The sequence below is a fragment of the Coprinopsis cinerea genome, assembly GCF_000182895.1.
Source record: "Coprinopsis cinerea okayama7#130 chromosome 2 map unlocalized cont3.2, whole genome shotgun sequence".
Lineage (NCBI taxonomy): Eukaryota > Fungi > Basidiomycota > Agaricomycetes > Agaricales > Psathyrellaceae > Coprinopsis > Coprinopsis cinerea.
In genome coordinates this window covers 2635468-2655447 of record NW_003307543.1, presented here as the reverse complement: position 1 = coordinate 2655447, position 19980 = coordinate 2635468, and the positions used below count along the sequence as shown (strand labels likewise).

General features: G+C 51.3%; 11 protein-coding genes across 11 annotated transcripts; 2 read left to right on the top strand and 9 right to left on the bottom strand.

Moving 5' to 3' along the window:
- Nucleotides 1–265: 265 nt before the first annotated feature.
- On the top strand, nucleotides 266–2119 carry CC1G_11527 (hypothetical protein). Its single transcript, XM_001833690.2, has 5 exons — nucleotides 266–691; nucleotides 760–780; nucleotides 848–940; nucleotides 999–1363; nucleotides 1751–2119. The coding sequence occupies exons 1-5, from the start codon at nucleotides 473–475 to the stop codon at nucleotides 1962–1964; spliced, it is 912 nt and encodes a 303-aa protein (XP_001833742.2). The 5' UTR covers nucleotides 266–472; the 3' UTR covers nucleotides 1965–2119.
- A 206-nt stretch (nucleotides 2120–2325) lies between these two features.
- CC1G_11526 (hypothetical protein) lies at nucleotides 2326–3121 on the bottom strand (the record flags this gene model as incomplete). Its single annotated transcript, XM_001833689.1, has 5 exons — nucleotides 2326–2420; nucleotides 2472–2551; nucleotides 2601–2850; nucleotides 2907–3043; nucleotides 3096–3121. The coding sequence occupies 5 exons, from the start codon at nucleotides 3119–3121 to the stop codon at nucleotides 2326–2328; spliced, it is 588 nt and encodes a 195-aa protein (XP_001833741.1).
- A 175-nt stretch (nucleotides 3122–3296) lies between these two features.
- Nucleotides 3297–5067, bottom strand: CC1G_11525 (prenyl diphosphate phosphatase). Its single transcript, XM_001833688.2, has 4 exons — nucleotides 4792–5067; nucleotides 4527–4736; nucleotides 4104–4472; nucleotides 3297–4045 (listed from the first exon to the last, which is right to left on the bottom strand). The coding sequence occupies exons 1-4, from the start codon at nucleotides 5036–5038 to the stop codon at nucleotides 3567–3569; spliced, it is 1305 nt and encodes a 434-aa protein (XP_001833740.1). The 5' UTR covers nucleotides 5039–5067; the 3' UTR covers nucleotides 3297–3566.
- A 588-nt stretch (nucleotides 5068–5655) lies between these two features.
- On the bottom strand, nucleotides 5656–6830 carry CC1G_11524 (lipid phosphate phosphatase 1; the record flags this gene model as incomplete). Its single annotated transcript, XM_001833687.2, has 4 exons — nucleotides 6621–6830; nucleotides 6353–6559; nucleotides 5934–6302; nucleotides 5656–5879 (listed from the first exon to the last, which is right to left on the bottom strand). Exons 1-4 carry the CDS (start codon nucleotides 6817–6819, stop codon nucleotides 5656–5658), a joined length of 999 nt encoding a protein of 332 aa, XP_001833739.2. The 5' UTR covers nucleotides 6820–6830.
- Nucleotides 6831–7453: 623 nt separating this feature from the next.
- On the bottom strand, nucleotides 7454–8628 carry CC1G_11523 (hypothetical protein; the record flags this gene model as incomplete). The annotated part of the gene is made up of 2 exons (XM_001833686.2): nucleotides 7779–8628; nucleotides 7454–7727 (listed from the first exon to the last, which is right to left on the bottom strand). The coding sequence occupies exons 1-2, from the start codon at nucleotides 8615–8617 to the stop codon at nucleotides 7454–7456; spliced, it is 1113 nt and encodes a 370-aa protein (XP_001833738.2). The 5' UTR covers nucleotides 8618–8628.
- A 1059-nt stretch (nucleotides 8629–9687) lies between these two features.
- On the bottom strand, nucleotides 9688–10173 carry CC1G_11522 (hypothetical protein). The gene has a single exon (XM_001833685.2). It carries the CDS (start codon nucleotides 10150–10152, stop codon nucleotides 9781–9783), a length of 372 nt encoding a protein of 123 aa, XP_001833737.1. The 5' UTR covers nucleotides 10153–10173; the 3' UTR covers nucleotides 9688–9780.
- A 514-nt stretch (nucleotides 10174–10687) lies between these two features.
- On the bottom strand, nucleotides 10688–11945 carry CC1G_11521 (pyrroline-5-carboxylate reductase; the record flags this gene model as incomplete). Its single annotated transcript, XM_001833684.1, has 6 exons — nucleotides 10688–10815; nucleotides 10867–10938; nucleotides 10998–11247; nucleotides 11355–11490; nucleotides 11544–11853; nucleotides 11921–11945. The coding sequence occupies 6 exons, from the start codon at nucleotides 11943–11945 to the stop codon at nucleotides 10688–10690; spliced, it is 921 nt and encodes a 306-aa protein (XP_001833736.1).
- A 373-nt stretch (nucleotides 11946–12318) lies between these two features.
- CC1G_11520 (hypothetical protein) lies at nucleotides 12319–14358 on the bottom strand (the record flags this gene model as incomplete). The annotated part of the gene is made up of 11 exons (XM_001833683.2): nucleotides 12319–12396; nucleotides 12452–12508; nucleotides 12555–12602; nucleotides 12657–12731; nucleotides 12794–12818; nucleotides 12870–13486; nucleotides 13563–13602; nucleotides 13918–14009; nucleotides 14065–14074; nucleotides 14128–14294; nucleotides 14347–14358. 11 exons carry the CDS (start codon nucleotides 14356–14358, stop codon nucleotides 12319–12321), a joined length of 1221 nt encoding a protein of 406 aa, XP_001833735.2.
- A 234-nt stretch (nucleotides 14359–14592) lies between these two features.
- On the top strand, nucleotides 14593–15341 carry CC1G_11519 (FAM96B protein; the record flags this gene model as incomplete). The annotated part of the gene is made up of 4 exons (XM_001833682.2): nucleotides 14593–14755; nucleotides 14810–14959; nucleotides 15051–15146; nucleotides 15226–15341. The coding sequence occupies 4 exons, from the start codon at nucleotides 14593–14595 to the stop codon at nucleotides 15339–15341; spliced, it is 525 nt and encodes a 174-aa protein (XP_001833734.2).
- Nucleotides 15342–15909: 568 nt separating this feature from the next.
- On the bottom strand, nucleotides 15910–16694 carry CC1G_11518 (hypothetical protein; the record flags this gene model as incomplete). The annotated part of the gene is made up of 4 exons (XM_001833681.1): nucleotides 15910–16266; nucleotides 16330–16527; nucleotides 16583–16612; nucleotides 16671–16694. 4 exons carry the CDS (start codon nucleotides 16692–16694, stop codon nucleotides 15910–15912), a joined length of 609 nt encoding a protein of 202 aa, XP_001833733.1.
- A 1573-nt stretch (nucleotides 16695–18267) lies between these two features.
- CC1G_11517 (hypothetical protein) lies at nucleotides 18268–19647 on the bottom strand (the record flags this gene model as incomplete). Its single annotated transcript, XM_001833680.2, has 6 exons — nucleotides 18268–18453; nucleotides 18537–18678; nucleotides 18733–18879; nucleotides 18946–19120; nucleotides 19177–19469; nucleotides 19541–19647. The coding sequence occupies 6 exons, from the start codon at nucleotides 19645–19647 to the stop codon at nucleotides 18268–18270; spliced, it is 1050 nt and encodes a 349-aa protein (XP_001833732.2).
- Nucleotides 19648–19980: the final 333 nt, after the last annotated feature.

Genomic DNA, 19980 nt, shown 5'->3' with positions numbered 1-19980 from the left:
CCTCCGGCCCAAGCTCGGCAAAACCAAATCCACCCCTTAAGTGACAATCAACCTCGAACTGTGGACCTTAATAATTATTCTATGCTACTCTTTTCCATTCCAGTACTCCGCGACCGTGTGTTTCTATGAAAATTTCAATTGTTTGTCCCCCCTCAGTCTGTCCGTCTCGCGTTTCATCTGTCACGTTTTGGGGTGGAGATAATCCTCCCCGAACGGTATAAAAGGTATTCGCGAGTTGAGGAGCGGAGTCCAGAGGTTTACCCTTTGGTTACCCTCATTACCTTCGTTCATTCCGACCCCCTCCCCTTCTTCGCCTCTTCTCTGTTCTTCGGTCGAACAACCCCTTCCCTCCCAATCGTTCATTTCGAAAGCTTAATTGAGCAATCCAAGGCACCCTCTGCTTGCAGACCCTTGCCTTCTCTTCATCCCTCGAGGAATCGACCGCGCGAACTCTAGAACGCGAACACCAACCATGCACTTCCAACTTCAGCAATTCGTCTCTCTGATTTTGCTCATGATCAGTTCATGGGCCACCGTGGGCGGACTGGCTTCCCCCATTGGTTCTCCCCAGGAACTCGCTAAGCGCGCTCCTGGTGATGTCCACCTCTACAAGAGGTTCACCAACTCCAAGTGGTCCTTCTATGACGTCGGACTTGGTGCTTGCGGCGAGTGGAATGTCGAGAGCGACTTCGTAAGTTTGACCATTCCTGGTCATGCCCCTATTGGCTTGCTGATGAATGCCCTTGTCGCTGTCATTAGATCGTTGCACTAAATGCCGAGGTGAGCTTCTTTCGTTCTTCGTAGTCAAGACAGTCTACTCACCGATGTTGTTTTTCAATTCTTAAAGCAATTCGGATCCGGCTACCCAGGCCCTCATTGCGGAAAGACCATCACTCTGAGGTACAATGGCAAGACCGCTCAAGCCAAGATCATGGACCGGGTAAGTTCAACCCCCCATTTTCACATCGAAAGTCGATGTTAATGACAATCGACCCTAGTGCCCCGGATGCCCGTACGGCGGACTTGACCTTTCCCGAAGTCTCTTCCGTCACTTCGCTCACGAAGATCTCGGCATTATTTATGGTTCTTGGGACTTTGGCAGCGGTGGAGGTGACAATGCTCCTGCCACCACTCAAGCTCCCGCACCCCCCACCACCACTCCCAGGACCACGAGCACCCCTGCTCCTGCTCCCGAGCCTACCACCACTCGTAGAACCACTACTTCCCCTCCTCCGGCCCCCACCACCACTCAGGCTCCCGTGACCACTACCAGTAGCACCCCCACCACGCGTGCTCCCGAGCCCGTGCCTACCACTTCAAGGACTCCTGCCGTCAACATCGTTGTCAGCAGCTATTCTTCGAGGTCAGAAGTCACTTTCAGTTCTGCTTCTTCGGCCGCCACGACGGTGCCTGCTCAAGTCCTCACTTCACAAGCCCCCGCCGCTCCCAGTCCTTCCGTCACTGGTGACGACGAGGACGAAGAGTGGGACGAGGAGTGCGAGGAGTATGAAGAGGATGACGAACCCGATTCCCTCGTTCCTGAACAAGGAGGCCCCACCGTGACCACGTCGCAAGCTCCCTCTGTCGTGCCGACCACCAGTGCTACCGCTCCTGCTTCTGTGAAGCCAGCGACCACTGTGTCTTCGTCCACGCAACGAGCTGCGACGTCTTCACCAACCGCTGCCGTTGTCCCTACCTATTCCCCTTCGCCTGCCGCTGCTAGACCTTCCGCTGACGCTACTGTCCATAGCGCGTCGGCGTCGTCTTCCGCTGCTTTCTTGGAAGACGTCGTCCCAAGCACCGTCATTGCCGCTGCTGCTCCTTTGCCGACTGAGTCGGGAACCTTGGAGGAGAAGCTCCAGGAGAACTGGACCTTGATCACCCAGCTCTTCGAGATGCTGGGCAAGCTCATCCAGTCTCTTGCTGGAGGTGAAGATGCACCTGCTGCGTCGGCATCGGCTTAAAAAGGCGGTTTCGGGTTAGATTTTGGGTCTTCGGGTTGAACTGAGGGAAATCAGACAAAATAGAATAGACGGATCGTTGATCGTCCAAATGTACCATAGATAGACGCCAGGAGACCGGTGCTCCTCGCCCAATCCCATTTTCATTCATTTTCGCCATTAAATCTTGTTCGTCACATTCATTAGGCTAGATACGCTTCAGAAGACAATCAGATGAGTCCATGGTTTATACAACAGAAGAGAAGAGAAATAAGTTACGAAAGAAGTGGAAAAAACCATATAATATGTCCAAAGATTACAGTCGAGATGGCTGGGAGTCGTGGTCGTAAGGAGTTGCCTCGTAAGTAGTTCTCATGGGTGTGGTTCAAGAGTTGGCAACTTTCCAGAGTAACTGGGTGTAGTCAAAGTCGGATTTGACAGATGCAAAGTCGATAGTGTGAATGTCCCCAGAGGTGGAGCCTGGCAGAGCCGTCAGCTTGGCTTTAGGCATATTGGAGAAATAACCCATACGAATAAGCATTTTCGCTACTTTGCGGTCTGGGTCATATATTGGCTCGAAGCCCATTCCCTGGTATAATTGAAGCCGCAGCCTGGAGGACTGTCAGGTCGAAACAGGCGGAGACAAACTAAGCGACATACGCAGAACCATCGAGTTCCTTGGCATGTTCAACGGCAGGGTCGTAGGCTTCCAGTGCTCGAGCCTCCTCCTTCAACTTGGCTAGTTCAGCTTCCTTACTGCCTACCATGCCCTCAGCATCACTTATGGCCTTGGCCAAGGACAGCTTGGTGCTGTCCAACTTGTTCAGCATGGCTATGTGCTCTTCCTGCGACGGCACAGAGGGTGGGCGCGTCGAAGATATCCGCGCAGCTTCGAGTGTTCGGGTCAACGCTACAACATATACTGGTCAGTCAACGAACAAGAGCGGGATTTCAGGTGCAACGGACCCTTTAACTTTGCGTTCGCCTTCTCTAGTTCTTCTTTTCTCTTCTGGTCCGACTCGATCATCCTCTCCTCTGCAGCGACGATGGTTAGATAGTCCTCCTCCGCATCCATAATAGCGTGCATGTCCCTGATCGCTTTGCTAGACAAACCTGGTCAATTATTTACTGTTTCGCCTGTCGTCTCCTACGTACATTGCTTCCTGTACATCGATAGACATCTTGAAATATGGTTAAAGCCGTCTAAGTTGTTCACATATGAGCTGCTGGTTCGCAGTGGTGGTCGTTTGAGCAAGAAATCAATCGTCGCGCCAAGTTCGGGCGCAATACGCCCTTGCATCCCTCTACACGTGATGCGACTGAGCGCGTCCGTTCGATTCTCGTTCGGTCAGAAAGTTCTAATGAAGACACGATTTGAATTTCAGAACACAAGGCGACTACGAATAACAGCATAGGTAAAGTTACGAGTATCGTAAAATTCGTGATTAACCGTAAAGAAAATATTAAACGTGTTATACTAGGAGAGGAGAGCTAGATGAGAAGAGAGATTGAAGGAAAGAAGGTATGTTGCACGAAGCAGATAACGTCCGTCCCAAGAGTGAATTGGAACGTAGGGGAGATAAGCAATCATTTCCGTCCCTCCAAAGAAAGCGTTCCAGAATCGGATTAGACAACACCCTGCCCAACGGCAGGTCCGTGATGACCAGCAGTGGCAGGAGCGTTATGTCCAATCATGGGCTCATGCGAACTCCTGGGATCGGTGACGCTTCCAGTGCCATATCCCTGACCGTAGCCTTTGCCTGCGCCAGTAGCAGCCGACATAGCAGCGCCACCTAGCCCAGCCGACAAGGCAGTAGCATCATTGGGAGCACCATTCGAAGCTTCGCCTCCACCAAAGTCCCAGCCTCCCTCGCGGGAAACGGGGAGATCGCGAGAGGTGAACTCGAAGCCTGGTTGGTAGTTGTAGTACGGTCCGCGGTTAGGGAATGGCAAGTAAGGCTTGCGGTGGAAGAAGGAAGTGGCTCGCGGGAGAAGGACGTGGTTGAAACGGTAGTCCCAAATGGCGGCGAAGGTCTGCCGGTAGGCGATGAGAGCGGTCGAGATACCGATGAGGCCTCCGACAACCAGGTCGTACCAATGATGGTCTATGGAAGAAAGGTCGTCAATTCAAGCCTTCGTGACTTCGTGAAGCCAATAACTTACGCCTGTCAACAACCAAGGTCGCAGAGATCAAGAAGGCGCCAAGGAGGGGTGCAAAGAACATGATCATCTTCCAGTAGGCCGGGTTGTGGGCAGCGATGACCTTGAGTTGTGCGTTGAAGTACAAGGCAAGGAAGAAGAGACCAGCCCATGCAGCGGTGGCGTGGCCGGAGGGCATCGACTCCATGGCCTCATCGATATCGTCAGGGTCGCCCGTGCAAATGGAACGGTCGAAAATAATGTTCTGGAAACCCATCCCATTCAAAGAATCGCCACTTGACAACTGAGGTTGACAGATAGCGAGGAAGTGGGGGCGCAAACCACCGATGAGCCACTTGATGAAGACTTGGAACAGAGCGGCGGTGATCAAACCTGTAGTCATATGGTCAGTACGCTGTCCTACGATCCTGCATACTCTAGACTCACTCCTGAGCAGGCCCAGAGTGGTAGTGAGCCAATCGTCGACGCTCCTCCTGCGGAATTGGAACAACGTAAAGAAGAGCAATGGAACCAAGAATGAAATAAGGACCGCTGCCCAGAGGGGCATTCGGTTACTGCGAAGGGGATACGCGATGGAGTAGTCCGCAATACTTCCATCGGTATTGAAGATGGCAAACGTGCGGGTTGGAGCAGGACCTGAGACGTTCATGAGCTCGACGTCCACAGAATGAGTGTAACTGGATGAACATACCGGCGAAGTGGATGCCCAAGGCAGCAGCTCCCATGGCGGCCATGGTGAGGATATCAAGGGCATGAAGTTTCAACCAAGAGCCAAAGCTGAATCTTGGCCCAATTGCACGATGACCCACGCGAGTATGGTCAGTACCGGTGGTACCGGTGCTGTTGCGGAAACCGCGACGGTCATGCTTCTCAATACCATTGGTACCCAGAGGGCCCGTCGTTCCAGTCGTATTGGTGGTAGCAGTGGTGGTTGCCATTCTTCTTCTACCTTGAGGTGGCCTGGGAGGATACGAAGGATGGTTCCGTATCGAGGAATTCACAAATTCAGTCATGCTTTATACTTTTAGTTGGAGGTCCAGTGACACTTCGTCATCGACGTCCAAGATTTCCATAGATTTCCAATGCCATACATCGCAGGGTTAGAGGGAAGGCATTCGAAACAAAGTCAGTTAGCGCATGACAGACGTCATGGATTCGCGAACCTGTCCACAACAAAGGCCGTGGGTTCACAATCGTATATGCAGAGTCAGTTCTGGAGTCCAGAAGGAAGTAAAATGGGGGATACCTGTCTATCGTTGGAGTGCTAGAATCATGAAGTCATCCGTGCTACCGTGACTGCACGAGTGATGCCAATGTTGCATGCGCCGGCAGAAACCAGTCGCCACGCGGAAGATGCACTGTTACTGATCGCAAATGATGCAGAAAATATCCGTTCATTACTGTATGGGTCGTGCCACAAATCGTCGAGTTTGTACAAGTGAGGTGGGTGATAGGCACTACGATTGGCGAAGTCGACTACCATTTCTTGGAGCACCACCGTCCAGAGAACTATGCACTCCACTTGCCAAATCCGACATATAAACTCGGCTTGGCTTCAGGGATGATAATCCCAGCCAGATTCTCGTGTGAATGGGAGATCTCGAGGTGGTCGGTGAGACAATGTCTGTCGGGGTTGACGATGGAGTAGCGAGGTCATTCTTGGGAGCAAGATGTGGTTGTATCGGTAATCCCATATTGAAGCAAAGGTCTGTCTGAAGGCGAGAGTTGCAGTCCCAATCCCGATTGCTGAACCCACAATTACGTCTGACCAATGGTGATCTAGAATACCATTCAGTTACGACACCTAGGGATAGGAGGACAAAAGAAGCTCACGATGGTCTCTCACCAAGTACGCCGAGAGAAGGAAGGCCCCCAGAATAGGGGCGAGAAATAAAACCGACTTCCAGTATGCTGGGTTATTTCCTGAGATGACCTTGAGTTGCGCGTTCAGATAGAAGGCCAGGAACATCAGCCCGGACCAGGCAGCCGCTGAATGACCTGAGGGCATGGTTCTCAGAGCATCTTTGATGTGCTCGGAATCGCCAGTGCATATCGAAGGGTCATAGATGATGTCGTTAAACCCGATGCCCGATGGCGCATCACCTGGTGAGACAAGAGGCTTGCAAACGTCGTAGAAGTGGGGTCGCAGTCCTCCAATAGTAGCTTTGATAATAACTTGGAAGACGGAACTGGAGACGACGCCTGTTGCACTTGGTGAGTAACAACTCCAGCGAATGACGACTAGTTCTCACTTTTTATCAGGCCCAGGAACGTGGTCAACAGGTCGTCCACGCTCTGTCTGCGCGCCTGAGCAAGCACGAAGAACACCAACGGAATGAAGATGGCCATAAGAGCAGATGCCCATATAGGAACGATTTGCGTCTTCCGTGGAAACGAGTACTCTGGATACATTATTGACCCATCCACATTGTAGATGGGGAAGTCATTCGAAGGTGCAGCTGTAGGAGAGAGGAAGCGTTTAATGGAACGAGGCGGTTGCAAATTCTAGAAAGAACCCACGGGCTAAATGAACTCCAAGAGCCACAGCTCCCATACAAGCCATGGTAATTATATCCACGCCGTGAAGTTTTAGCCACACGACCAGGTTGAAAGCTTGTGTCTGCTGCGCTCGAGGTTGCTGCGCCAGTGGTTGTTGGCTGCTGACACTGGCCGCTGGTTCATGGTCGCGTGAGGGCATTTCTGCTGGTCCTTTCTCCATCGCTGGTCGTGGTTTGCTGCAAGGTCGAACTGCCGTCAAGTCTGGAATCTGCTGTTGATATCCGTCCAGCTTATGGCCTTGGGATGACCTTTTCCCCGGTTAAATGTCCTCCGAGGCTTTGCTGTGTATGAAACCGTCGAACTGCGGTTTGCAATGTGTATTCATCAAGGCAAACGTGGATTTTGCCCATGAGGTCGACCAAAACGGGCTCCGGCAAAGGCGTGCCTTTGTAAAGCTGTAAAGCTTGTGCGTCATTTGGCGCTGAGCCGAAACACGACGAGAAACGCAGTCCAGTCTGTCCAAGCGAAAAGATTGCTTGGCACGAGGGTGGTCGGCGTTTGAATATTTTGAGTCCAGAAGCGCTGACTACCTGTTGCTTACACGAGGTCCAATGAATGCTGAGCTCTAAGATCATGTAGTACTCGAAAGAAAGCTGAAACTAATTCTATTGTACAAAAGTCAGTTGATTTATGTCGAACAGCAAAGCGAAGAGCGGGGCGAGAACCATTATAATGTACATGATGTTAGAGAATAGACCATCAACGCTAACGATAGCAGTGCAAGAGAATCGTGTCAAGGGTTAGTGAAACCAGCTAACGAGGAGGACTTGCAACCCGTGGTCTTTGACCCATCGTTAAGACGCGTAGTTGCGCTTCTTCCGGAGGTCCTTCATCAGTGCATTCCGGCTTGGATACATCAACTGCCTGACGGCCTCCGCTCCTTGAGAACGGACTGCAAGGTATTCCTTGATGTTAATGAACGCCCGAGACTTGAGGACACTCTTCGCTGCTTTCAGACTTCTAGGCAGCGCCGATGCCATGGATTCTATACCGAGCTCTATAATGAGGGACTGCAAAAGCGTTAGCCTGCAGACGGCATTGCGCTTCGCCTCGGAGCTGGAGAGATACCTGTTAATTCGTCAGTATTTCCCCCTATGCGCCGCGGACAGATGTACGCACGATGATATGTACGCAGCAGCTTCTTCGTACAAGGATGGCCCCGCTTCCTTGACAGGGGACTGCGCCTCAGACAAGTCGTTGACAACCGACCTGGAACCCAAGCCAGAAGGAGCGCGGGCTGAGCTCGCGTTGGACGATGATGCTGCTACCTGGGCCTTCTTCTGCTTCTTTTTCTTTCGTCTCTTCGCGGATTTGGTGACGACAGTAGGTGTGCCGTTGACCTTCGAGCCAGAGGCAGCGGTAGCGGGACGGGCCGTCGACTTGCATTCCACACACTTCTGAGTCCGCGTTTTGGCCGCTTTGGCTTCACGATCTGCTCCGGAAGCCAATTCTCGTACTTTGGAATCCATCGGTTGGGTAGTACTGTCATTAGAGGAGGTCGTCGGCGTTTGGTGATTATCTTCTATGGTGACTCGCTCGAGCTGGGGTACAAGTTGGCGGGTTGCGACAGTTGGAGTTGGGGGCTCGACCTTCGAGGTGGTGCTATCCGCATCGAGCAGGCCGGGGTTGTTGGTTCCCTCTCCATTATTGCCTCCTCTCTGCCCAGGACTGGACGTTGCGACTAGTGTAATCGTGGGTTTGGGTTTTGCCAACAGCACAAAATCGTCGTCGTCCTCGTATTCCGGAACGGAATTAGTGCCAGCGTGTTCCGGTTGGGATATCTCCGCGAGATTCCATACAATCTCGTCTTCGTCGATAGCGGGGGGAGAAAGAAGGCATACTGAGGAGCTGATAGAGCTGACAGTCGATGAACGCGCCCTGTTGGGCACTGGGGAGAGGACTTCGAAGGACGTAGCTGTTAGGGTGGGAGACGGGGGCAGGGTCGCCGTGGCCTTCATGGTCGTCATAGCGGAAGCGCAGTGGTGAACCGGGGTGAAATTCGTACCGCCTACCAGGTTTTCCCTCTATGTCCTCGAGGGTGCGAAAATTGCCAAAGGAAGTAGATATAATCCAAGAAGGATGGCGCGCTGTCAAGCTCCGAGATCTCTTGTCGTTACTCTTCGTGATGCCTGAGACAATAGTCAAGAGCAGTGTCGGAGCGCTGATACTGCGTATAGATAACGTATTTTTGAGAGAATAAGTGGCGATAAGTCGCACCACCCACCTAGAAGACTGAAGAGTGCAGAAACGAGGGGGACGGGAGTGGCATAGGGGCAACACCCCTAACTCACTTATATTGGAGCGATCACGGGATTTGCCGAGCGTACTTAAGCGCCAGTTCCGACCTCCCTGAAGCCTCGAGGTTCCTCACTTTTGTCTTGTGGCAACCTTCTTTGTGCGATCCTCATCACGAGGGCACCAACGAGGCCTCTATGACCCCGAATAAATACATGCACCCTGGAGTTAATGACTGTAGGTAATAAAGCAGATGCTTAACGGACGTCAACAATATTGTGACTTTCCACTTGGTAAAGACATTGCCATTTCCCTTACTCCGTGACGCACATAGCGATGTGGAAACGGGAAGTCTCTCCACCTTTCAAATGAATTGATAACAACCTACCGTTCATTTAAAATGCTGGACTAGCCGAGGTGTACGTCGCTTGAATCTGGAATCTTGAAGTACCTTCGTTCATAGTTGCCCGCAGGCAGACGCGCAGTCACTTGATGTTCATTTTATCCACACCATTGAACTATGATGAAACGTGTACCGGGGACAAACTGGCGCCACTGGATGCATCACCCGAACATTCCACTTATCACTGGCAAGTATACCATTCGCGCACTCTCCTGAAGTATAGATGGCACATATTTCCAAGGGCCGCACCATCCCGTCCCTCGTCGAGTACACGTATCATTTCTATGAAGTTCCCTTCTGATGAGGGAGACCGGTACTTACAGGCGCTTAATTTGCCCCCCGCAACCAGGGACTGGCAAAGAATCCACTTAATGTTTAATAATCATTTTTCAGCGCATCGTCGATTCAGAGACCCAATGCAAAACCACACCTACAAACTATATGGAATATCCGAGGCCAACCCCTCCACCTACTATCACACATCTACCCCCGTCCCATCCTAAACGGTTCAGTCCTCACAAACGACGAAACCGGCCTCATCTTCTCCTTCTTCGCCGGCGTCGGAGGCGTAAGCACGACCTTCATAACCCTATTCTTATCTTCATCCTTCTCATCTCCAAAAATCCTCGGCTGCGAAGGCGATATTTGAATGCTGACCATCGAGTCTGACACCGGAAGGCGGTTATGACGATCTAGTCCTCGAAGCATGTACCCTCCCAGAGTATGGTTGTAGACGAATGTGAACGGAGAGCGCTTGGTTCCCATTTGCTCGGTATCATAGATGCGGAGGTCGTGCGTGTAGTCAATTTCGGTTCTAGGTCGGGCGAAGGCGAAGAGGAGGATGACGATCGTCATTGTAAGGATGGTGAAGAACGCCACGAGGAGAAATATTCCGACTGGGATACATCGTTGTAAGTATTGGGAAGGTTCCTCGTGTTGGAGAGGGTTCAGTTACGAGACGTGAATGCCATTTCCAAAGGTCTTGAGAGGGTGCTCGGCAACTCCTGGTGTCTTGCCTGGAGATACATAAGTTTTATCCATTCCTAACATACGCAGAGGAACGCACCGCAGTAGTCGTCGCAGTCGTGGGCCGTGCCGTCAAGTCGCTGGAATATCGTCAACAAGAAACCAAAGGCCAGAAACCCACGAGCCAGATGGAGGAATGGCCGTTCGAAAGCCAACTGGACCGCGTAATGCTACGGGAGAGGAGATCCAGTCATGTCAGTCAGTCAGCCCTTAGTCAAAGGGGATTACCCCTTCCCCTAGGTGACACTGCGATCTCAAACCAGTTGAGATATCGTAGACTACAGGTGGTATAGTACAATGGACCCTCGGGGATAGATAGTCTTGGTTTTTGAACTCTTGGAGCCCGGACAGCAGACCCAAGATTCTACTTGTTGGCTGGTTGGCCCAACTCGCTCGCTCGTTCGGTCGCAGCCTGGATTCCACGCGCAATGGTGGAGCGGACTTTCCCGTCCTCCAGGGCCAGCAAGCCCGCAATCGTGCAACCTCCAGGAGCTGGGAAGATAGTCAGCGAGAGCTGAACGGCCTAGAGGGAATGGGACGCACTGGTAACGGAATCCTTAATCTGAGCAGGATGCATACTACCCCCCAGAACCATCCTAGCCGCTCCTTGCAAAGCTGCACGCGCCGAGAATCAGGCTCAAGAACAACACCAATACTCCGAAAGAGATACGTACTCTGCGCTGCCAGCTCCAGAGCCTCAGCCCTCGGCAACCCCATCATAACACCTCCATCCGCCATAGCTTCCAAAAATAAGCATGCAAATGCCGGACCAGACCCACCCAGAGCCGTGCAAGCGTCGAAATGCTTCTCCTCGAGGAAACGACACCGTCCGATTGAGGAGAAGATTTTGAGGATGATTTCCGTGTCATTGTCGGAGTGTGGGCTTGGCGGGAGGTTGGAAACTACCGTCATTCCCTCTCGAATCTAAAGAAAAGGCCAAAGAGATGGATGTGGGTTAGTTGAACTATTTAGCGGGAGAGAAGAGAGAAGGCTGCGACCTTGCAAGGGGTGTTGGGCATGGCTCGGACTACCCTCGTCGTGGGCAATACCATAGCCTCTAGTTGGCTCATGGTAACACCAGCGAGGATACTAATGAGCAGTTTCCCGTCGAGCGCTTCCTTCATGCCAGGTTCACCAAGAATAACCTGGGCGACCTGAGGTTTGCAACTACATGTCCAATCAGCTCCCGTACCACTCGAACAAACGACGGCGACACTCACCCCAGGAGAACAACATCCGACCTCTGCACCGACTCCAAATTCTGCTTCGCTACAACCTCCACACTTTGCCCGCGCGGTCCCAGCGCAGAAAAGGTCTCCGCCAACTTCTTCGCTGAAGATTCTCGGTTTACGCAGGCGATGAACTTTTTGGGAATGGTGGGGTCGGGCGTTTCTGCGGTTGGGGTCACAGTTCCTGGGGTGTGTATCTCCCATTTTTGCGGCTTGACACCGTTGGCTTGTGAGACACCTTTAGCAGAGTCAAGACTGGCGATAACTCCGGAAAGAACGGCGATGCCCATGGTCCCGCATCCTGGAAGGTTACAAGAACAACATCAGCCCATCACGTATAGGAACATTAAAACGAAAAGTCTATTCACCTAGCACGCAAAGTGTATATCCCATTTTGTCGATGTGGTGAGTGGTAAGAAGAGAGTTGTACACAGTTTCGGGAACACGATATTGAGTTTTTCCTATATACTTCCGGAATCCGCTTACGACCGATGACCAAAAATTCAGATCGGTAACACTGATAAACAGGTGCCTAGAGCTATGACGGCGCCAAGTCCAGACATTAAAACTGCTGTGAATTGAGCTAAAATACCACGACGGTCTAAATATTGCGGCAAAAGTCCTTGTAAAGAGAGCGAAAGTGCGATGCGAGCAAAGTGATTGAAAAGGGGAATGTGCAGGGTGTATTGTAAAAGGCATACGGATAGGGGATAAGATAATGCCGGGACTCGAATGGGCTAGGGTCGGGTCAATGGCCATTGGCTGCTCATCCTGTCCCGTTAGGTTGAGCTCCTCCATCGGTCTTCTTCCACAGAACGAAATCATCCAAGAGGGTCGGCCAAGCCTAATCATCAAGATATCTATCAGAGAGAACAATCGTGTAGGACGACGGGACTTACCCCGTCGGTTTCATAATCCTCGAGGGTTGGCTTGACGGTCTGGCAGAACTCGAGCATCTAACTTGGTTCAGCAGGAGTCCCGAGCGTTACGGAAAACACGCACCATGCTCCATAGGTCCTTGTTCGTCGCCCGATAGGTATCCTTTTTGGACTAGAGACGGATATCAGCAAGGGACGCCGCGTGACAAGCACTAGGTTCACTGACGTTGATAAACTCCACCACTTCTTGCATGATGGGGTATCTTGGCATAAGGAGGACCGACCAGAACGCTGTGGAAGTCTATGATGTGCAGAGCACCGTCAGCAAGATGAAGGGCTTTGGGTCCTTAGCTACGAGCGTACCTCCATATCAATATTCCTCGAGCCTCTGTGAAAGTATGTGAGTTAAGGCATCACAAGAAGGAAGGCGAACACGTACTGGGGTTTCGCGAGCACGAAGCAATAGCTATAGAACTTCTGGAAACTAGACTCTGAATTATGGGCGTAGGAATAGTAATTGGTTCTGTCGTATGGCTCCTGGTCACTCTTCGTAGGTTTCTTCAGAGGAGGCAGCTTGGAAATCAACAAGTTCTGCAAGTCATTCAAGGCTATTGACAAGGCCTTCAACGACGAAATCCTAACCGCGAGAATGGCCAGATCAATAACAGAACGCGGCGAAAATGGGTAAGTTCCGTACTTTAGAGATTCAGTGCCTTTGACCCATTCCTCCTTGGAGATCTTCGCCATCTCGGCTGCGTTCATTTGCCACGCGAATATAAGGGGTAGAGCGCCGTCCATAGGAATTTCGGCGTCGGTGAAAAGCTGCTCGAAACCTTCAGGACCGATGACATCTGGTGCATCACTATCCGCGTATTGAGCGAACAATTCCAGGGAACGCTGAGGACTATAGGGTTCAGGCTTGTCCGAGGCAGTCTTTGCGGGTTTGGGTGGTGGAGGCGCGGTCTTCTTGGGTGTTTGTGGCTGTACGGTTTGCTGCTGGGAGACGTTGGTAGAAAGAGAATGGTGAGATGGACGTGATTGAATGGAATCGACTTTCTGTAAGGAGCGGCATGTCAGATTCACAGTTAGTACACGTCAAAAAACCTAAGCTCCACTCGGACAGCGCACATACGTGAAAATTGGGGCTTACCACTACCGACGGTTCATCCTCGCTGTGGGCGCGTTTTAGACCGTTAGATGAGCAGCAAGAGAAGAATTTGAAAGGCATGAAGAGGACATAAAGAAGGCGTTGGACAACCGCAACACCTTATGAACGAAGCCAACACAGGTGCGTGCTGTAGTTTGTGAGAGAAACTCTGAACTGCAGTGCCTGTCGCCTGCCAGACCATACCGGGCGGTTGCTTAGTCAGCTAATTAACCACTTCTGCAAGTGGGCAGTCCACAGCGGTCGTCTGCAACTCGAGACAAGGGGATTGCGGGGAATGACAGGGAAAGAAGACAACGACATCCTATAAAGCGTGACGAACCTAGCTTCGGCCTTTTTCCTCCCCCGTTTCGTTGCTGGTTTCTCCCCGCCATTAGTGGCCGCCTTGGTCGTTCGTTTTCGTTTCGTAGCGGGCTGGGCGAGCGCGGTGAGATATGGCGTGATAGGATCCGGGAGAGTCTTGACAAACCTCTTCTTCACTATACAAGTTCATTAGGAAGATAACTTGAGACAAGAAATGAGGGAAACTTACGTGACGGTGGTTCCAGATTCCAGTGCCGCTGCCGCCTTGGTTTTCTTCGTCTGCTTGGCCGGCGCAGGTGCAGGTTCAGCAGCGGCTGTCTTGTTCCTGGTGGAGCTTCTGGTAGACCTTGTTGACGTCGTAGCCTCAGCTGAAGCGCCATCTTCTACGCGTTTTCTCTACCAAACCATGTCACGGTCGAACCTCAAAGTCAATCAGAAAAAAACAAACCTTGGGAGGCATTTTTGAGAGCAAATATAAAGTTGTAAACAAGAAGAAGAGTTTGGTAACAAGAGAAAGCGTATGATATGGATTGGGTGGTGGCTTCAATGCGTTCTGGTGCAGGTCGAGGTGAATCAAAGTGGCCGTATAGCAGCTGGCGCTGAACGCGCCTCGTCGGACATCTGCGTGATGGCGGTGTTGGAGAGTTTCAGACCCGGCCCGCCCTTAATCAGCTCTTGCCTTACGACATCCACCATGTCCGAACTCTTCAACGCCAACCCCGTCGTTTTCTCGACAACGAAACCTTCCTCAAGTCGTCTAGCAGAGAAATCAGCGCAATCACTATGGCTATATGATAACAGCGATACAGAAGAAGAAGGAAACGAGGTGGAGGAGATCGATCAGGACGAAGTATTTGGTATGATTCAGGAATTGAAATTGATAACGGCGAAACTCAGGTCCTTCTCCTCAGATCTCATACGCTCGATATACGACCCAGAGCACCCAAACACCCTCGAAGAACTCCGCGTCGTGTCGGCGTCTCAGGTAACAGTGGGCCACAACCGTATCAAGGTCGAATTTACACCCACGGTACCTCATTGCGGCATGTCTACACTCATTGGTAACGTCCCTTTGTCCTTCTTGTACTTTTGGTGAATTTCCAATTGACCTGCACCCATTTGGCTATCCTTGTTTTCTCTACTTCCATACAGGCCTCTCAATCCGAGTCCGCTTACTCCGAAGCCTTCCAAGTCGGTACAAGGTCGATATTATGGTCCAACCAGGTTCTCACCAGAGTGAGCATAGCGGTGAGTTCTCTCATCCAGAATGGAAGACATAGGACCGGCGACTAAACATCGTCCTTGCCTTGTTCTGTTCTATCCTTAGTCAACAAGCAGTTGAATGACAAGGAACGTGTGGCGGCAGCCCTGGAGAATCCGCCTTTGGTGGAGACTGTCGAGAAGTGCCTGGCGAACACCTGCGCCCACGACCACGCCCATTGAAACCTCCGAGTACTCACCGCTCCCATGCCTTTGTCCTTGTTCTTATTGTAGCTTTATCTTCGGACTTGTATTTTAATAACAATCTGGTATGTTTTTGTATTTCATAGTTGTATACTAAGAATCCTACGAAGATGTGAACATAACGAAGCATAAAGCGTTCTTCTAACGCGGTGGAAGGGGACGAACGAACAATTCAGGGCTAATGCTACAGTGGGGTTAAAGGAGACAACGAAGCAGGCTACAGTGTGTGTATGGAAGTATAGGCGACAGGAAAAAATGAAGAGAACAAACGAAAGCTATGCTACATATGGGGACAAGACCGAGTCAATGCTGGAGATCATGGGAAATGCAGAGAGAGAAATGAAGAAACAGATACAAGGAGTGTGCGTGTGCGTGTGGCGAATGCGATGCGAGATAAACAAATGCGAGGATAATGCAATGCGGAGAGTCCGATGATGGGTGGTGTGCTTTGAATCCGGGGTCGAGAGAAAGACGAGATCAAAGATCGAAGGTCGAAGGGCGATGGAGACGGAGAGGAGAGGCTAAAGGGGAAGGGAGGGTCGAAGCTTCAGTCCCTAACCAAAAAGTCCCAGTCAATGGCGTTTGTTGGTGCCTTCCTTGTGCACCCAAAGAACCTCTTCAACTGCTCCTTTGTGCCATTCTCGGGGGCACCGGTCTCCATATCCCACATCCTAAACGTCACATGCCCCCTTGTCACAACCACAACCCCATCCTGCTCGATTTTTTCCACCGGCTCATTGAACCGCACATTCCGCATTATCCGGTTAACGAACCCCGCTGAAAACGACGCCTTGCCGCCGTAGTGTATCTGTCCTTTGAAGTCGGATGGAAGCCAAACAGTAACGTCGGAAGCGTCTGCTTGGATTTCGAGATAGAACCGTGACCGACTCGAGACTGTCCGGCACTGTTCGAAGGCGATTTTAGTTGGTTCTGGAAAATCGAATGACACGCTAGTGAAAGGACTTACAACTTTGAGTTTGATGGGTTCCCTCTCGCCTCCGATGAACATGCTCATGCGATGATCAACAGGTTGGTGTCGCGCTCGATAGTGGGGAAGATTGAGGGAAAGGTCGACAGGTACATCGACACCGTCGATCTGGAAATCCCATTCCGAGTCGCCCTGGTACTTGACCTTGTGCGTGCCTCGTGTTGGTGCGCCGTTAAGCTATAGGGACTATATCAGCCATGGTACATTTTACTTGGATTAGATCAGGACTCACCAAGGACGCGGTCGATTTTTCGTACGAGTACTGTGGAGAGCAAGCTGATAAGGACGACAGCAGGCGTATCAGGGGAAGCATGACTTACAGTGGAGTGTCCTTCGGACGACATTATAAATATATAGTCTAAGGAATGATAGAATAGAGTAGCTTAAGCCGATTAGCCTAAAGCGCAAAACAGGGAGGCTCAGGCTGGCCAGAAGAGATGAGGGGCGGGCGAAATGCGTACCAGATTCCACCGGGTGACAATCAGCGCGGTTTTTTAATACACAGAGCACCACCAAATCGGGGACAATACTCCAGAAGCGATCGATCACCGCATCCACGTGGGAACACGTTTTTACAACGCGAGCCAATTGCGGACTGATCGGCTCGTCGCCAAGAAGAAAGCCCACACCGCTTCCCCGCCGACAACAAACAATAGCCCTCGTTTTGTATACCGAGCATTACAATAAAGTCTATCTCACACTATCCGGGTTACTTAGTACAACAAAATCTTGGGAACACACAGAAAAATTACAACACTCACTTGTCAAATGATAGTCAGCTACAACATTCATGTACATGCCTGGTCCCAGCACGCCCCCATCGGGTTCGTATAGGCTGAAAGACGGCAGAACTAATCCACCTATAGGGGACTAGCGGTGTTTCTTACCTTCTTATCATCGCCTTCGGATCACAGAAGCGGACAATCGTTGGTGGCGAGCACGTTCTAGTCTCATGAACTGGGCTTTGCAGTCGTTTACACCCACTCCGCCGCGTACCCGGGGAGAGCCTGAGTAGAACTTGACGTAAGGGTCTTCAGAAGACAACAACACTGTGAAGTGGATTCGGATTCTCACCTATCCCTGCAGGCCCTTCGACGCCTCCCCGGAGCATAACCACCCTCCACATGAACGTCATCCCTTCCCAAAAACAGTATACCCAGCACATGGGATCCACGAGGCTGTTTCGGCTGCAACTGGGTCAAGGAAACCTCTCTTGGTGTCTGCAACAGCCAGTCCTCGATCCTCTCCAAGGTATGCATCTGAATGCAAATGAATACCACGCGAGCGCCAGGGTCGTCAAGAACACGGGCGGGTCGTCAGGCCATGGCTAAAAGCGCCCGACGAAAACAAATTCCTGGATGGCCCTGTTCGACGGGCGTTTTACTTCAGCTGCCCTGAGTAGGTCTCGTCTCCTGGAGAGCGCCGGCAAGGCGGCTGAGTGGTCGGGTACGTTGCAGCAACTCCGTACCGGAGCCTTCCTCGAGATTCCAAGCCCAATGCCACCCCGACGGTGGGGGCAGTGCCTTCGCTACTTCACATCCTCGCTTCTAGAACTCCGCAACTCGTCACGGCGAACAGGCGGGAAGATCACAGGGACGTTATGCGATCGATGATGACAGAGTCAGCCATAACTTTTAACTCAGCTAGACATAACCGGTCAGTCAGATGAAGAAACAAACGAGCCTCAGGGTCAAACGGGAACATACTGCGATGGCTCGGGAATTAAGAATGATAGAAACCTAGATGAAATGAAGCAGTAGTGATTGATCTCTGCAAAAAGGATGCAAAAAACAGGATACACAGACAAACTCAAGAACAATGGCAAACACCAGGGTTCGTATCCCTTCTGTGGACAGACTGCCGACCAGAGTGGGTATTGTTGGCCACCGTTGAGGGCCAGATGCATTCATGGCACATCTAATCGATCACAATCGTATCTTTCTTCGAATCTTCTGGCGAAGGGGAAGGTGTCCGAAGACTGTCATCGACATCCATACCAGGAGACATCGGCTGTGGAGAGACGCTACTCGGTATCGTCTTCGCTCTTTTGCTGCTCTCCCTTGCAATGGCAGCCAACCTCGCAAATTCGGACTTATGCGTTTTCTATTAAGAACAATCAGAAAAAAAGGTCATGTTAGACTTTGGGGCAGGATATGAATGAAAAATGACATATCGCTTCTACTCACCGCATGCTGCTTGGCGTCTACAGAAGGCTTTTTCCGTCTTGATACCGCGTCTTCCCATTTTTTCAATTCTTGACGAAGCATCTGTTTCGATTTCCTATTCGCTTGCGATCGATCCAAGTTAGAGTTGTAGATAATGACCCATCTAATGTGTGTGAGCGTCCACTGCGGTTACGGAGGTCACAGTGGGGGTACTTACCGTTGGTGACGCTGCTCTAGCGTCGAACGGTCGCCATGTGTAGGTAGCCCGTGTTCACTAAGCATCTCCTTGATTTGTTTCTCTTTCAGAGTGGCATACGACGCCTTGGGTAATGGAAAATCCTCGTCGGAATCGTCGCTATGTTTCCTAAAACAAGTTCAAATTCCAGCATCAATACTCCGACATCTGTTTCAAGAGTTGGTCTGTACACACCGTTGTTTGCCCTTCTGCTTGTTCGCAGCGTTACCCATCAGCATCGACCACTGCGCGGCCGCTGCTTTGCTTGGTGGTTTCACCGGAGGGTCTTTACACCCGCGGTCCATGTGTGTATTCAACACACCGTACTTGACCTTCCCATTGCATAGCGGGCAAGTTATGATATCATCCGCTACAGCGTAAGTCAGATTCAGCTGCCCAGTGCATACACAAGATCCAGATACGTACGCTTCGGATTAAGGTCAGTAGCAGTCAACTCATCCTCCTCCACATCAGAACTAGGAATCGTCAAGTCCACACTCGCCCTCCTCGGTGACCCCTTCCCTCGAATAGGTTTCGGTGTTCGTGGGGATGAAGGCCCAGCACCATTGCGGTTCTGCGAATGATGATCCTCCACAAGCTGGACGTCGCTCGAGTCAGAGCCACGACGTTTACGCTTTCGCGTTTGTTCCTCGTTCTTCGCGTTCTGTCTTGCTGCTTTTCGCTCTTCCTCGCGTTTAATCAACCCGAGGATATAGGGCCTACATGAGGGGATATCCATATGTCAATTCCCGTGGAGACCTCTGCCATAGACGCAGGTGATCCCACTCACCGAGACTCATTCCAGGCAGAAATAGCTTCCTCCATCACATAATTGGGACGTATATGGTCTTCATTGGCCGTTTTCCGACAAGTCGGACATTCCTGCTTTACAGCCATAGCAGGCCTTATGCACTATTAAAAGAATCACCCCAAAGATAAGTATTACCAGTCTGGGTAACCCACAACTTGCCGTTAAAAACGACGGGCATGTCGGAAAGAGGTCCGGGAAAGCTAGACTTACTCCTGAGCAGAAGCAGTGTCCACAGCGGATTGTAACGGGCGCATCGAAGGTCTCCCCACATATTGTACACCGAAAGTTGGAATCTAGTCGTCTGAGACCTGGAGCTGTTGGCTGAGGTGGAAAGTCGGTGGGGTCTGGGACGTTGTCGAGCATCGTTTGGGTTATTGCGGCCATTGTGAAGACCGGGGGACAATGATTCTAGTCTTTTG